The sequence below is a fragment of the Lipotes vexillifer genome, unplaced genomic scaffold (genome assembly GCF_000442215.2).
Source record: "Lipotes vexillifer unplaced genomic scaffold, Lipotes_vexillifer_v1.1 scaffold920, whole genome shotgun sequence".
Lineage (NCBI taxonomy): Eukaryota > Metazoa > Chordata > Mammalia > Artiodactyla > Lipotidae > Lipotes > Lipotes vexillifer.
Genome location: NW_006783413.1, coordinates 1,883,444 through 1,900,019, shown reverse-complemented (window position 1 = coordinate 1,900,019; position 16,576 = coordinate 1,883,444). Strand labels below are relative to the sequence as shown.

Sequence of the window (16,576 nt, the reverse complement as noted above, 5' to 3'; positions counted from 1 at the left end):
TGCTGAAATAATTTCCACAAAGAGTGGCTCCTATTACCGCAAGAGGCTTGCAGACGTCATGATTTATTATTATTTATGGTCCCAAGGCCTTGTTTATGCAAGACGGGTTAGGTGCGTGCGATAGAAATGCCATTATGCAAATGACATTGAATGTCCTTACTGCGCCTAAATAATTTTTGTGTTGGACGATTAAACCTCATCTGTTATTGATATGGGCTGCAGTCGGGCTATTACAGAGTCCCAACAGTACTTACTCCCAGTAATGGGAAAATTGAGAGAGAGAGGCCAACACAATTGCCTCAAGTGGGCCGTGATGGTCTGGAAGGAGTAGAACATCTCGGAGGCCCGTGCTGAGGGAGGCTTCAGACTCCTCGGATAAATAAGGAAGGCTGTGCCGGGCAATAAATTAAGCCTCGGGTTTGAGTGGGTGCCTTGGAGGATTTGTGGCCTTCCAGTAGTGTGATTTAGCTATTTGATTTAGCCAGGGGACTAGGTAGCCTCACTCCGATTTCCAGGGTGGCCCTTGCGCAGTGAGCTGCCACCGTGGAGGGGGGGTGCACAGGGAGGAGGGTGGCCACCGATGATACCAGGCATCCAATCTGATGCGCCAACACCACGGCTGCCTGCCGCCTGGCCCCTGGGCACACCCGCCTGCCTTCCAGAGCTCGCTCTCACTCTCTTGTTCTCTCTCTTTTTTTTTGACACAGCTGTGAAGTCCCATTTTGATCAGTGTTGATAGCTTATGAATTCCAAAATTGACAAAATTTACAGAAAAATGAGGATAATCCATCTTCCTTAGCAGCCTGTCAGGAGCTGGCCATACTTCATAATCTCCAATTACAGATGCTATTTTCTGACATTTACATACAGATATTAGAACCAAATGAAAATGAGAAACAAAGAGAGAATGGAAATGCAGCTATTTATATGTATAAAAGACAAACAGGTAAATTCAAGACATTTAGATTGGATTTGGAGTCCCTTTAGGAGTCTGGAAAGAGACAGCTTTGAGCATGTAGGGTTTCAGAATAAAATGGTAAGACACGTGGCCTCTCCAGGCCTGTCCGTGGCCTGGCAATTTGGGTTAAAAAAATGGGTCAACTCTGCTGGAACAGCTGGGGATGCTTGGTTTGGTTGGGGCCACGTAGGACTTCCCCCAGGGTTTTAGGGAGTCCTTGGGGGAGCACCCAGAGCTCATGCTAAGCCATCAGGTACACATGCATTTCACAAATGAGTGAGTTTAGACCTTTCATCATTCGTCTTTAAAAATAGTATGTTTGTGCGGGGTAGCAGGCAATGCCACTAGAGTCAGCTCCCTCTCCAAGGCAAATTTCAAAAAGTTGGCACATTCTGGGGACCAATTCATAAAATCCCCCTGAGTAGAAGATGCAGGAAGATACCACTTTTTGTCAGAGGGCTCTGGCCAGATGCACAGCGAGTTGCACCAATAAACTTGTAAACTGGGTTATAAATAATAAAATTAATGGGGAGAGAAGGAGTTCTGATACATGGATCATCCGCTTCCTTCTCGGCTAATCTGGTGAGAGAGGAGGGTCTGGGAGGAGGCTTTGTAATGAAAATGTTCTTCCCATAAAATTGAAGGGAGAACAGCCTTGTTGCCCTCGCAGCTGTATGTGGCACTGGCTTCTGGAAAGCCGGGGATATTAATTAGCAGTGCTTTGGATTAAAGTCTCCCAACCATGTCGGATGATGCGATTTTTTTTTCTCTTTGTGAGCTTGACACGGGTGGCAGGGAAAAGTCTGCTTGGGTTTTCCCAGCTCACTGTTATTACTGAACTTTTCTTTTTATGTGAGGGATCAAACCTCTTCCTCTCCTGGAAATGAAAATGAGAGATTTCAGGGTTTTCCTGCGCAGTTGGGCAGAGAGAGCCTGTTACGTTGGAGCAGGCAGAGGAGGTGGAGATGGTTGGATGGGGAGATGTGAACGTCTCTGCCTTTGGCTTGAAAGCTTTTGTTTATTTGTGGGAAGCCTCTTTCTAGCCAGCAGTTTTAGTATTATTTGAGGTTTGATTTGTGGTTGAGAGGTGAAGGAAATAAAAGCAGGAAGCTAAAGTTAACGTGTATGTGTGTGTATGTGTGTGTGTGTGTGTGTGTGAGAGAGAGAGAGAGGGAAAGGAACTGTTAAAAATCAAGCTTGAACCAAGCCTTCCGAAGTGTATTTCTTTACATGTCCAGTCTCAAGGCCAATGGCTTGCTTGTTTAAATAAATTATAGGTATTAGCACATAAATGGTTATTATGCTTTCTTTCCAGGTATGAAATGCAAGATTCATGAAATTAACACGACTGCAAAATGCAAACATATTTTCAGTAATTAAAAGTGAAGGCTCTTAAGTTAATCTTGATAAAGAGGCATATAAACAGAAACACCATTGTTATTGTGCTAGTTTTGTCTCTATTATTTATATTAGCTAAAATTTGGGCTTATACATAATAGCTCAGACCTAAACCTAGTGTCTGCTTCCTTTAGTTTCTCATCTTTCTAAAACCAGAATGTTGCCTTCAATAGAGAGCACAGCGCTTGAACCAAGCAAACAGTCCGATGCCTGATTTTTCTCTTAACAATGCTAACAATGTCACGTTTTCCTTTATTTCTCTGTTGTTTCCCACTAATATTAAGATTACTTGCTAACACCGACATCAGCCTGAGCACAGCTGTCCTCTGAGTTTATCATTTAGGCTGCCCTCTGCGACTAAGTGGGGAGAATAAATGATGAGGTTCATACCATCACTGGCCGAACCCACCTGGAAACATTTCATACTGGAGGTCATTCTAGAGCCGGGACGTGAAGGGGTGGAGGGACAAGATTGAAGGAGAGGAAAGGAAAGGGCACTCAGGGAGAAGGACTGGCCTTGTCACAGGTTGAGAGTCGAGAGCAGGTAGGTGTCTGAGGAGTTTGTGAAGCCTGTGAAGATGCTCCTGGCCTAGCAGTCGGTCTCCCTCTCCTGGGCCCAGCGTGAGGCACTGTGGAGTCATGGTGAAGAACACAGACTTTGGCATCAGACAGGACCTGAGTCTTAACACCCCCTGAGCAGCTCACTCCACTCCCTATTCTCAGTTTTCTCATTCGTATCAGGATAGAGTTGATGACGGTGGTGTCTGGTGGCGTTCAGGATCTCAGACTTGGAGTTGCGCTGCTGGGGGGTGATTCAGACACATTATTTTGGCCCCTTGTGCCTCATTTTCATCCTCTGTAAAGCGGGAGTAATAATACTTACCCCATATGGTCGTTGTAAGATTAAATAAATTAATAGGTTTTAACACCTAGAACACGTAGCTGGTGTGTAGTAAGCGTCCAAGAAATGCGAGTACTCCTGACTTATTCTGTGTCTGAGGGTTTAGATGAGAACTGGTAGAGACGTCTGAATTGGAGCCTGAAATAGCCGTGAGAGGCCTGGTCCTCTCAGCCTTCTTGTTCTGGTATTTCTCTTGCACGGTGTCTGTTTGCCTCTAGCAAACTTTGGTGACAAAGAGGACACACCCTCCCGAGGCTGCCTGTTTGCCTTTTCAGAATGTTGCCTGTTAGAAAGTTCTTTCTGATGGGGAGCAGAAGGGGCAGAGAGATGGCCTTTGGCCTGAGGAGTGTGTATATGTGAGAGTGTACGTGTGTATGTGTGTGTGCACACATGCGTGTCACCACTCAGAGGTAGCAGGGCAGAGGTGGTGGGGAGGGGCATCCAGGCTTACCTCCGTGCCCCCGTCCTATTGATCTTGCGGTACAGAGGGAAGTCTTTTCATTTCTTTATGGCCCCAGGATAGCCTTTCTGTCTTCCCACAGTGGGGAAATAAGTCCAAAAGAAAATGAGCTATGAGCATCCTGGGATGTCCCCCACTCCTGTACCAGGTACTTTAGGATGGGGAACCTCCCTTTGCATGCCCCCTTTCAGGCCCCTAGGTAGCCAAGAGGCCTGCACTCCTTTGGGGGTAGTGGGTCTCCCTGCCCTTCTCCCTTCCCTGTAGCAGGATGGAACAGCCAGTCCCCACCATGAACTGCCTGGAAGAAGCTGGTGGAATTTGGCTGCTCTAAGATGGAGCTTCGTTTTTGGAAATCTCCGTCTTCTCTACATCAGGATCTGGATGGCAGAGTCTGAGCAGACCCTGGGGCTTCCCAAACAGGGAGTCCTCCCCTCCCTCCTCCACACGAGTCTCGCCCCCACCCCGCCCCAATGCATCTTCTTCAAATGCTTTATTTATATTTATTTTGCGGTACGCGGGCCCCTCACTGTCGTGGCCTCTCCCGTTGCGGAGCACAGGCTCCGGACGCGCAGGCTCAGCGGCCATGGCTCACGGGCGCAGCCGCTCCGCGGCATGTGGGATCTTCCCGGACTGGGGCACGAGCCCGTGTCCCCTGCATCGGCAGGCGGACTCTCAACCAGGAGCACAGGCTCTGGACGCACAGGCTCAGCGGCCATGGCTCACGGGCCCAGCTGCTCCGCGGCATGTGGGATCTTCCCGGACTGGGGCCCGAGCCCGTGTCCCCTGCATCGGCAGGCGGACTCTCAACCACTGCGCCACCAGGGAAGCCCCCTACCGCATCTTCTTATCATTCAGGGGGCGTTGGCTGCTGGGTCCCAGCTCTTGTCCTCCGGAAGTGGAACTCTGTGCTCCAAGCTTTGTCATTTCTTCTCTTGCATTTGGGGAGGACAAGAGCCGGAATGCTCTGAGCCCAGGGCCTTCTCTCCCTGCTTTTCTTACAGATTTCTTGAGATTCAGAGTGGGCCCCAGATTCCTTTGCTCCTTCCCTCTCTCCCTTCTCAGCTTCACTCAGGATATGTCCTGCCCAGGCCTACTGGTGGGACCCAGGTTCAGATCAGGCTGCCCGAAGGAGCCTCCTTATCTCAGAGGGAGAGCAGACATGCTGCCAAATGATTGGGATCAAGTAGCAGGGGACAAATGTCCTAGATGAGGTGCGGGGAAAATGCCAGGGGAATTCAGAGAAGGGAATGATTTGTTTCAACCAAAGAGGTTTATGGAGGGCATCCAGGAGGAGATGGCATTGGAAGTGGGCCTTAGAGGACAAGATTTGGACTGGGGTGAGGATGGAAACAGCATGAGCAAAGGCACTGAGTGGAGGGACTGGGGCGCTTAGGAGTTGGTGTGTGTGGTGTGGCTGGAGTAGAGGGTGCCGTTTGGGAAGTAGGTAGATCTGAGTTGAAACTGGAAAACTAGGTTGGGATTTGGATTGGGGCCTGTATGGTTTGGGTCAACATTACCTGGAGGCAGTGAGGACCCAGGGAGGGTTTACCAGCACAGAACATTCGTTTACAACTAGCATGCTGCTTAGGGGTGGGGGAGAGTGAATACTCAAAAAACTCATCTACAAAATCACTTTCCATTTCAAAAGCGCTTGTGGTGAGCTCTGCATTGACTGTGAGAAGAGCATGAGTTAACCAGGTGATGAGGCGACAAAAAAAGCAGAAGCAGGCTTCTTAGGCCCCGAGAGGACATTCTTTGGAACTGGGGCCTCAGAGAGCACACTCAAGACCAACGTGGGGAGGCCTTAGCACTTCGTTGTAGCCAGAGCTGTGTGGCCACCAAGTGGCTGCCTCAGGAAGTAGTGTTTCCTGTCAGTGAGTTTCGAACATCAGCTAAAGATCAGCTTCCATAACCCCTGAGCTCCTTTGGGCCCTGAGATTTGGGGCTCACTAAGATTCTCTAAGTGGCTAGGGCGGGAGAAGGGGGCCTCCGGATTAGTCATTTCTGGAAAAGTTTCTCCCGGACAGAAACCACAACACCTGATTTCAGTCTCCTCTCTGGGGCTTCCCCTGCTGTCCCACACCACCTGGAAGGGGGTCTGGGGGTGGGCTGGAGGGGCGCCTGCCAGGCTGTAAACAGAATAGGGAGAGATGAGTCAGTTAAACCTTGCAAGTCTCTTCTTGGAAGCCCCTTGATTCCACTGCAGACCATGTTGACCCAGGCATGGGCCCAGTTCTGGAGAACCAAATGAATAACAAGCATGTCTCATTCATGCCTAGGGTACTTTCTGATGAATAAAAGCACTTTGCCATCACTTACCCTCTCAGTGACCCTAGGAAGCACCTGTGATGCTGTTGGCAGAGCCAGGCCACAGTACCTGTCCCTGTTCATTTGGTTCCACAGGCATTTACGTCACATCTGTTCAGAGCTGGGCACTGGGCCAGGAGCTGCTGTCACAAAGATGAGGGAGACACAGCCCTATCCTCATGAAGTTCACACTGTAGTTGGGGAATGAGAACCCTGAGCAATTAAGTATACAATGCGGAGTGTTAAGTGCAGTGGTAGGGATGTGCCCACTTTGGGGTTCTAGGAACACAGCAGAGGGGAAATCCAGGAGGGCTTCCTGGAAGAGGGAGGCCATTCAGAACTCTTGGCAGTTCTTCCCCTCAGATAATGCTGACAGTAGCACTTTGTAGATTATGGGGTACTTTTGCAGGCATTATTCGTAGTCCCTCCTTTCAGCAAACATTTTTTTCAAGTTTGATTCATCTTTATTTGGTTTATTGAAGATGGAATGCTAAAACCTAATTGTTTTTTGTTTTCTAACTCTTTTTTAAAAATTAACCTTTTTATTTTGAGATAATTATGGATAATTGAGATAACATGCAGTGCTAAGCAATAATACAGAGGGATTCCATATACCCTTATCTAGTTTCCCCCAATGATAACGTCTTGCAAAATCACACTGAGATATTGGTGTTGATAAACTCACTGGTATATTGGCCCTGAGGACTAAAAAAATGAGAACAAAAAGGCTTGCCCTCAGGACTTGACTTTCTTATCACTCCCTGTGTGCCTTCTCACGACCCTGTGAGGTAGGTCATATATCCCCACATTACAAATGAGAAAAGGAGCCAAGAACTGAGGTGCCTGGCCTGGTTCCACACAGCACAAACTTGGCTGTCAGTCTTGAACCCCGTCCTCCTGGGCTGGTGGGCTTCCTCAGCCACACTCCTGCCTGTCATCAGTCCAGGCCCTGGGGACACAGCTCTCCTACTCCAGCTTCTGTTCTCCTCTGGGTAGGTGTGTAGGTGGGCAGGTCTGGTCCCTCAGGATGGGAGTGGTTGGCCTCTGGCCCAGCTCTCGAGGGCTACCTCTGGCCCAACGGTGAGCCTGGAGGAGCTCAGCAGGTGATGGGGAAGCCTTGTGGCCCCAAGTGGCCAGCTGAGGCAGCCAGCCCTGCAGCCTGTCCCCCTGCACTGCCCTGCTTCGTGCTGCCCTCCTTCTCACGTGTCTGTGTTTCTTTTCTCCTCCATGCTATGGCAGTGGTGCCCCGTGCTGATGAGACAATACTTGGTGCAGCCCCAGGCAGTCCTTTTCCAGGTAATTTCCTAGGGACCCAAATGACACCCAGCACACACTTTCCTGGGGCACGCGCCTCCTTGAGTCCCTGCTAGGATTCCTTGACCCTTCATGCTGTGTAGTTTCCGAAGTGTGATCCCTCTCCTTATTTTTCAGATTTTCACAATCGCCCCGGCAGGCAGGCTGCAAGGGGTTAGACTTAAATCTCATTTTATTAATAAAGAAAATGAGGCTCAGAGAGCTGGCCCAGCTTGCCTGAGGTCACACAGGTGAGAAAGGGGCAGAGCTGGGGCAGGAACCCCGTGCTATTGCTCCTAGTTCACTGTTCTTTCTACCACGGGATCAACTGCTATAAACGATGCAGATAAAAATTAGCTAAGGAAGTCCATTCCCCTCCCTGAATCAGTTTTTCCAGGTTGGGAAAGATGACCCTGAGCATCCTTCTAGCTCAGACATTTGAGAGTGCAAGACGGTTTGTTATCTGGAGCATGGTGTCTGAGAGGAGGGTGTGCATACTTGGCAGTGCTTGAACTTGAGGCCTCCCAGGAGTTTGTGGCAGTAGGCAGAGAAGTTTTGTTTTTTTTTTTTAATTGATGCAAACAAGATGTGGAGCCCACCCATCTAAACTATGCTTGACAGATGATTGCCTATCTTTTTAAAAAAAACAAACCCTTTTTTGTTTTCTATTGGAGTATAGTTGATTAACAACGTTGTGTTAGTTTCAGGTGTACAGCAAAGTGATTCAGTTATTCATATACATGTATCTATTCTTTTTCAAATTATTTTCCCATTTAGGTTGTTACATAATATTGAGCACACTTCCCTGTGCTATACAGTAGGTCCTTGTTGGTTATCCATATTAAATATAGCAGTGTGTACATGTCAATCCCAAACTCCCAATCTATCCCTCCCCCCCACCCTTCTCACCTGGTAACCATGAATTCATTCTCTAAGTCTGTGAGGCTTTTTCTGTTTTGTAAATAAGTTCATTTGTGTAGGTTTTTTTTAGATTCCGTGATATACTAATATTTGTCTTTCTCTGACTTACTACACTGAGTGTGACAATCTCTAGGTCCATCCATGTTGCTGCAAATGGCATTACTTCATTCTTTTTAATGGCTGAGTATATTCCATTGTATATATGTACCACATCTTCTTTATCCATTCATCTATCGATGGACATTTAGGTTTCTTCCATGTCCTGGCTATTGTAAACAGTGCTGCAATGAACACCGGGGTGCATGTATCCTTTTGGACCATGTTTTTCTCTGGTTATATGCCCAGGAGTGGAATTGCAGGGTCATGTGGTAGATCTATTTTTAGTTTTTTAAGGAACCTCCCTACTGTTCTCCATAGTGACTGTACCAATTTACGTTCCCACCAACAGTGCAGGAGGGTTCCCTTTTCTCCACACCCTCCCCAGCATTTACTGTTTGTAGATTTTTTGATGATGGCCATGCTGACTGGTGTGAGGTGATAGCTCATCGTAGTTTTGATTTGCATTTCTCTAATAGTTAGTGACGTTAAACATCTTTTCATGTGAGTGGGTGGAGAAGTTTTATCCCAATTGGTTGCATTGGAGTGGATGCTCTGTGGATTGCTGACCTCCTTCATTTCCCTTCCTGGGTCATAGTCAAGGACAGCACCAGGGAGCCCTGATGGGAAGGGAGCAGAAGCCCAAAATGACATCCAAAGAAAGAACTCCACAAGCTTGGAGTGTGGAGCACAGCTGTTGCCTGTGGCTGTCGGAGGCTGGGGGCTGATGGAGGGAGGATGGGGGCTATGTTCCCAAGGACATAGGTGCACCAACACAACCCCACTGTTCAGCCCTTGGCTTCCCAAGTAACTATGCGATATGGAAATAGATACCACTGTTACCAAGAAAAGAGACCCCAGTAATGTATTCTCTCCTCTTCTCTTTCCCCCTCCTGGTCTTCCCTCCCATTTTCTTTTTCTGTCACTCTTTCTACCTCTCCCAGCCTCCATTTTCAAAAAGGACTTGTCCTGCAAAATAAACAATTACATATATCTAAGTTAGTTAAGGCTGAAAAAAGTTCAGAAATTGTGCAGAGGAGAGAGTAAGATCATTGCAGGAGGCGCCAGCATTGATGTAGTTGTGGTGATTGAGCACTGAATTTGACTGGTCTTCCTGGCAGCCAAGACAAAGAGGGATACATAGTGGTTTCCAATGTTCCTATTGTTCAATCAGAGGCAAATTAACCAGTTGTCAGGAGAAAAAGCTTTTTTCTGGTAATGAATTATAGGAGAGATTCACATGGAATTTGAATATTCTAATGGACACATCTCCAGAGTTTGTTTGTTTTTTTTTTTAAAGTTCTTTGTATGGCTGTTTTCTTTTATTGCCTCTAATCAGTGTTAAATTCCTGATATTCTGTCACAGACCAGTGAAGTCACTTCCTCAGGGACTTCATCTCATGGTAGACAAGGATGCTGTTTTCTGATCACCTGACTTGATGAAGGGTAGAGGTGAGAGGTTAGCATGTTATTTGGAGCTCTTGTTTGAACACTCCCCAGCTAAGTTTTGGATGTTGTGTAAAATGTCATGCTGCTGGACCATGAATTCATTCATTCAACAAGCACTTAGGGGGCTCTGGTGCTGTTCCATGCTCTGTGCTCTCAAGGCAACCTGGAGGGAGACAGATGAACAGCCATTACATGTGGTGGGAAGTATGAAAATAGAGGTCTGTGCAAAATGACACCAATTGTGGAAACATAGACAAGGAAATCATGATTTATTGGTAGGAATGTGGGGCCCAGGAATGGCTGCACTAAGGAGGTGACATCTGAGCTGGGTCTTGTGGACAATGTAGGGGTTTAAGTGGCTGAGTGAGATGGGCCTCCCAGGCAGAGGTAGGACAGTACCTGGAGTGGCTGAGGAGCAGCCAGTGGAACGAGGTTCCAGGGATCCCAGGAGACCGGGGAGAATGCAGTTGCCTTTAAAAATCTAGGCAGCTCAGGGGGACAGACAGTGGTGAGAAATTAGGGAATAATTACACAGCAAATGAAATGACAGCATCCCCTGATTCATGAAGGAGCAGAGCAAGAGCTGTGGAATCCCAGCAAAGAAAGAGATTGGGCTCAAGGCCAGCCCTGTTAGGTGGGGTGGTGGGAGGTACAAATGGCAAAGGCCAGTGAGAGCTGGTTTATGAATCCAGCTGTCCCCTGAGCCCCAGCTCTTTAGGAAAGTTCACTTTACCTTCTGGCAACCATCGGTGGTTGGGAAACTGGGTTTTTGGACCTTCCACTGCATGCGTTACACAAGTTGAAGATTTTCATGTCTTGAAAAGATGATTCAAAGCCAACTTTTGAAGTGACTGGACAAACCTCGATACTGAATTTATTGACTAAAACAAAATCAAATAACAAAAAGGCCCCTCCATCTGGACGTTAAATAAGAGGCAGGATTGGCCACCCTCTCCCCATTTTCTTAAACCCAGGTTGGCTATGTTTTCTTGGGAATTAGAGGCTTTCCCTTGTGGACCCAGCTGCCTAGCCTGGAGTCTAGGAAGGGGCCAGGCCTGGTAGTGGGGTGGGGAGAGCTGCAGGGATGCTACTCTTGGCTAGGATGCTGCCTGGCTCTCCTGAGGATAAGGGGTCATTCATTCACTTGCTCATCCAAGTGTTCATTGCACCAGCTCTTCAGAGTCGAATCCCAGCTTGTCTACTTTTTCATCTCCACCTCTTCCCCCTGCAGCTATTGGCATGTGCCTTGTTTTTGGATCACTCCTGTCTCACCTCTACGCGTTCCTTCAGCTCTTCTCAGCCTGAGGCGGGTGGTCAGGGATTGCTTGGGCCCAGGATAAATACAGCCTGCCCAAGAAACCTTTCCTTACCACTTCCTGTGCCATGTAAATGAATGGCTCTGTGCCCTTGTCCCTGTTGGATGGAGCTTCGGGGCCACGTGTCTTTTCCCTTGAGGTTTGTGGATAAAGGTCAGAGAGCATGTCTGGTCTTAACGTGCCATCTTGCACACAAGAAAAGCTCAATAAATGCTAAGCATCCACCATGCTCAGGCCTCCAGTAGGACACAGGAACATAGGGAAATGGGAGGTGCGGTCCTCACCCCAGGGTCCCAGAAACCCCAGAGACCCTCACAGAGGCATCTTGACCTCCTGTCTTTGCACACGACAATGCACTGAAGGAGGAGCTTCCATTGAGCTTTACTTTCTAATTTTTTAAGCTAATTAGGGGGCTAATGTTGTGACCACGTCCCATTCTGCATAGGATAAAGTCTAGACAGTGACCTTTTCCCAATAGCTCCCTGCTTTATGGGATGAAGACTCTGCTGGGTGTGACCTGTAGCAAGAAATACATTGTCATCTCCACCTAGTACACACATATCCACTTACATGGAAACAAAGATTAATGAAACAGGACTTACTCTTTCTATGTGTGAGACTCTTAGAAAATTTCTCTTCTAGACTACTCTATTTTCTGTTTTAAAAGGTTGGTACTAGCAAAGTGATTTCATACCTGTTAAAGGGTTAGAACGCAATAGGAAAATCATTAGGGTAATTGTGGAGATTTTGGAGTCAGATGTACCCAGGTTTGTATCCTGGCTCTGGCACCTGGAAGCCGTGTGATATTAGGCAAGCACTTTCCCTCTATAATAGAAGTCTCAGTTTCTTCATCTGTAAAATAGGAATAACACAGAACCTACTACATGGAGTAATTGTGAGGATTAAATGGGATAATATAGGTAAAGCTCCAGCCACAGAGTAAGTGATCGATAAATGTGAGCTTTGACAAGGTCGTGAAGATTATGGTTTTTATTGTCCTGGTACCACTTGGGATTCCTGCTTCCTGGGGAGTGGTAGTCATGAAGGACTTTCTGGAGGAGGAGGCATTGAAGCAAGGCAGCAGGTTGACCAGGACCCACTGCTGTCCTCACAGCAACCAGGAACTCTGCGTGAACATCCCAGGGCCACTTGTTTCCTTTTCCGTGAAGGACAGACTTGTTCCCAAGGATTTTTGGCTGGACCTAGAGCTGACCATGTTAGTTAGATACCTTTGCCTTTCACATTTAGGTCTCTAATCCACCTGGAATTGATTTTTGTGTCTGGTGTAAAGATCCAATTTCTCTTTTCCCCCTTGTTTCTGAATGGATAACTGGATATCCTGCATTTTTTATTAGAGTTTTATCCTTCCCTGCTGATTTGTACATCACCTCTCTCATATATCAAGATTCCATATATGCATGGATCCATTTCTGGACTTGATTCTGTTTCATTGGCCTATTTTTCTGTGCCTGTGCCATTCCCATACTTTCTTAATTACTGCAGCTTTATAGTGATTCCTGATGTCAGGGAGGCCTGTCCCCCATCTTGTCCTACCTGGGCTGGCTTTGGGCCTGTGTTCGTCTCTGTGTGTTTTAGAATCAACCTCTGTTGGAGACGGGTGGAGAGCCCCGGGAGCTCTGGACAAGAATCCATCTCAGGGTGCCTGGGCCTGCAGTACCTCCTGGACTCACGGCTGCCATGCACCCCGCTTGGCATCTGAGCTGCCCTGGCAGTACTTTCTAATTCATTTGCAGAGAAAAGTGCCAGGAACGTGCCTGAGCCTGAGTCCCTTCTGCCTGCCACTTGCCTGGTGGCTCCTCTGGTTTCCCTCCCAGTGGCTCAGTCCTCATCATCCTTCCCAGGGTGCCTGCAAACTTCTTTCAGAAGACTACTAGCTTCCCTGTCCCTCTCTGCCAAGGACATAACCCTGGACAGACAGGAATGTGTCCTCCACTGGCAGTGCCAGGGTGGTAGAGGAAACTCCCTGTACCAATGCTTGTCACAACTAGACTCTTTGGTTTAGGTGTTTGCAGATATTTCTTTTACTGAAGATAGGCCGGGGGAGTGGGGGTGCGGAAGAGATCTGTCACTCATGCCTATACCGTAGTCTGTCCTTGAGTGGGAAGACAGGTTGGCATCTTCACAACCTTGCCTGGAGACCATTCTGGCAGTGGTTTGGATGCCAGGGAAATGACTCATCGCAAGCTCTGATTTCATGAAATGGCTTAAAGAAAGGAGCATGACTCATGGGCCAAATGCACGTGGTTAGTGTGGACTTGGTAAATCAGATGTGCACACCCTACAGTTTTCAGCATACAGGCGTTTACAGGCTTCCGGAATTCAAAAACACTTGCCAGCTGTGACTCATATGCTTTGATATATTGGCTTTTGGGTGGGCGTTTATGGTGAACCATCCCCTGTTGACCTTGAACAAAGCCTTCTTCCCCTTGCACCTCAGTTTACTCATCTGTGAAATGAGGCTTTGGATTGAGTGATGGCCCAAATTCCCTTTAACCCTTGTTTCTGTGATTCTACATCTGTGGTTTAAGAGCACAGAAATCAGAAACCTTTCTTTCTGTCCTCTTGTCTACAAGACTCTTATTTCTGCCTTGCTTTTGCTTATGGATGTCTCTCTCCTCCTCCTTGCATTGAAGAGGATGGTTGTCTGGCTAGCTGGGGCTGGGTAGGGAAGCCTGCAGGCCGTAAAGAAGCTAGGTTTGAATTCTTGTGCAGCTGCACTGAATCTTGTCTACCTCTTCACTTGGGGAGACTTGCTGATTCTGGATACCTGCATTGTTCTGTCGAGCTGAATCTGCCCTCTCAAAACCGGGAGTCCGTGAGCCCCCTGGGGGCCTTGGCACTGGCACGGGTTAGCTGGCTGAGCCCAGAACGTGGTGGTGGCATTTGGCTGGGGTGCTTTGGAGTCTCAGTGCTGAGGTGTCTGTCTTGTTTCCTCTTTCAGACCGCCGATTATTCCACCATGGCCTCACTGGCTGGAGGGCTGGACGACATGAAGGCCAACCTGACCAGCCCTACCCCTGGCGACATCGGGAGCAGCGTGCCGGGGCCGCAGTCCTACCCCATTGTGACAGGTGAGGGCACCTGGGGCATGGGGGGTGAGTGGCAGAGAGAGAGAGAAAGGACATGTGCGTGATGAGGAAAGTGGCTTCTTGGTGCTTTTGGACTTGATTGACCATCTTTGTCTTAATGAGTTTATGAGGTCCTGGAACAGGTCAGTCAGGGGACTGGTGGGGCCAGGAGTTGTGGCTTCGATGAGACATGGCTGTAGACGCTCTGATAAAGCCAGAGGAGAGCAAATGGCAAATGGACGATGGGCTGGGAGGGGGGCCAGGGAAGCCTCCTGTCAGAGGGGCTGGGTGATTTCGGAGCCCCTGTAGGTGGGGCTGAGTGTTCAGAGCGCTGGGATTTAGCCCTCTCAGGAGAAAGGCAGCCCTGTTTGGCATCAGCCTGGAGGATGAGTGGGATTCCTGGCAGATTGTAGATTTCCTGGCAGGAATTTTAGATTTCCAGGCAGAGGTGGAGTTAAGAAGGGCAGGAGATTTAGGCTTCCTTTCTGGAAGGCTCGGGACCAGCTGCTTTAGCTGTCAAAGTAAAGATGAAGAGTTTGGGCCCTGGAGGCACGCTGCTGGGTTGGAACTTGCCATTGACTAGCTATATACTCTTGGGTAAGTTATATAAGAATTCTGGGCTGTGGTTTTTAAATCTGTAATATGGTGATAGATGCAACACCAGCCCACAGTGTTGCTGTGAGGATTAATGCTGTAAACATATGAGGTGCTTAGACTCTGGTCTAGCACACACAAGCACCCAATACATGTTGCGATTATTACTCCTCTCATGGTGGCTGGTCACGTCAGGCTCACTGCTGTGAAGGAGGGCGAGACAGGCAGACACCCCTCCCTGCTCCAGCAGTACCGGGATAATTTGTTTTTGTTTTTGTTTTTGTTTTTTTGCGGTACGCGGACCTCTCACTGTTGTGGCCTCTCCCGTTGCGGAGCACAGGCTCTGGACGCGCAGGCTCAGCGGCCATGGCTCACGGGCCCAGCCGCTCCGCGGCACGTGGGATCTTCCCGGCCCGGGGCACGAACCCATGTCCCCTGCATCGGCAGGCGAACTCTCAACCACTGCGCCACCAGGGAAGCCCAGTACCGGGATAATTTGGATGGACAGACTCAGCCACCAGCTCCGGGAGGCTGTCCGGCCGTGCAGGCAGAAGGCAGTCTTGGATACTTCACATTAACAGACAGTGAGGGGCTGGGGATCACACTTTGGCCAGAGCCTTGAGGTCCAGCCTAAGGTAGCGGGATGTCCCTGTAGGTTGGTAGGCAAGACACAGGAAGTAGTGACAGAGACAAGGGGTTCTGAGAAATGTGAGTGGGCTGTAGTTGCATCAGGGCTGGATTCAGGTTAGAACTTTAGGCGGGGGTGGGGGCCGGATAAGACAGGCTCTCTCATAGCCTCATGTAGGTCCCAAGGCAGGGAGGGCCTGGCTCTGAGACTGGGGCTCGTGGGGCTCAGGCAGGAGTAGCCAGGACTCTGGTTGTAGATCTGGGCACCGCATGGAGATCAGTTAAGAGGCAAGAGTGACTTGGTCCCCTGTCTACCTGAGATGGGGCAAGAGCCTGGAGGGCTGCTGAGCCTGCAGGTGGGGGGGGTGTCAGTAATGGTGCAGGGATGGGGGATGGGAACCTCAGTCAGAATGAACTTTTCCTAACATCACAGGTGTCCCATGAATCCTCTCCCCTGGGGTCATGAGAGTCCGTGACAAGACCTCTGACAGCATCCCCATTTTACAGATGCAGAAACCAAGTCTCAGGGAGGGGCAGTGACTTGCCCAATATAAGGGGTAAAGGGGAGAGCTGGAGCCGGCCTTCAGTCTCCTGGGTCCTTATTCTTTTCAGAGAAGCACAAATAATTGGGTAGGGTGGTGTGGTAGGGTAGAAAGAAGCCTGGACTAGTTAATAATAATAATAAGTCACTTTACTGAGTAGTTACGGAGTACCAAACATTCTGGTAGGTAAACTTGTTTTACCCTTGGAGGAGCCCTGGGAGGTGCGTACTGTTATATCACATCCATTTTGTAAACAAGGAAATGGAAGCCCGGGGCACTTAAGTAGCTTGCCAGAGATCACAGCTAGTGAGCAGCAGAGGTAAAATTGAACAGCAGGCCAGTATAGTCTGCCACTCTACCACACAGATAATCTGGGGGCTAATCCTGGCGCCATCACTTCCTTGCTGTGACTTTGGATGTGTCTCTGATCTCTCAGGGCCCTTGTGAGGATCACGAGGTCCCCGAGGGGACTGCTCTGCAGAGGGAAGGTTTGTTATTAGGGTTGGGGTTCATGGTTTAGACAGATCACAGGAAGACATATTCTACCATCTGCACAAGCCTATTTAGATGGAAAATAATCCAGTAAACGCTGAGACTATAGTTGCATTTCCGAGACTCCTGTCTA

The 16,576-nt window shown here is 48.6% G+C and overlaps 1 protein-coding gene across 8 annotated transcripts in view; it reads left to right on the top strand.

Annotated features, from left to right (window-relative positions):
* The window catches only part of PAX5 (paired box 5), a 188,732-nt gene that overhangs the window by 92,512 nt on the left and 79,644 nt on the right, over positions 1-16,576 (top strand). For 6 of the 8 annotated variants that reach the window (XM_007455998.1, XM_007455997.1, XM_007455995.1 and 3 more), the window contains one exon: positions 14,062-14,191. The exons of the other annotated variants lie outside the window; for them this stretch is intronic. In XM_007455998.1, coding sequence (XP_007456060.1) covers positions 14,062-14,191 — 130 coding nt within the window. The remainder of the gene's footprint in view (positions 1-14,061; positions 14,192-16,576) is intronic. 8 annotated transcript variants of the gene reach the window in all.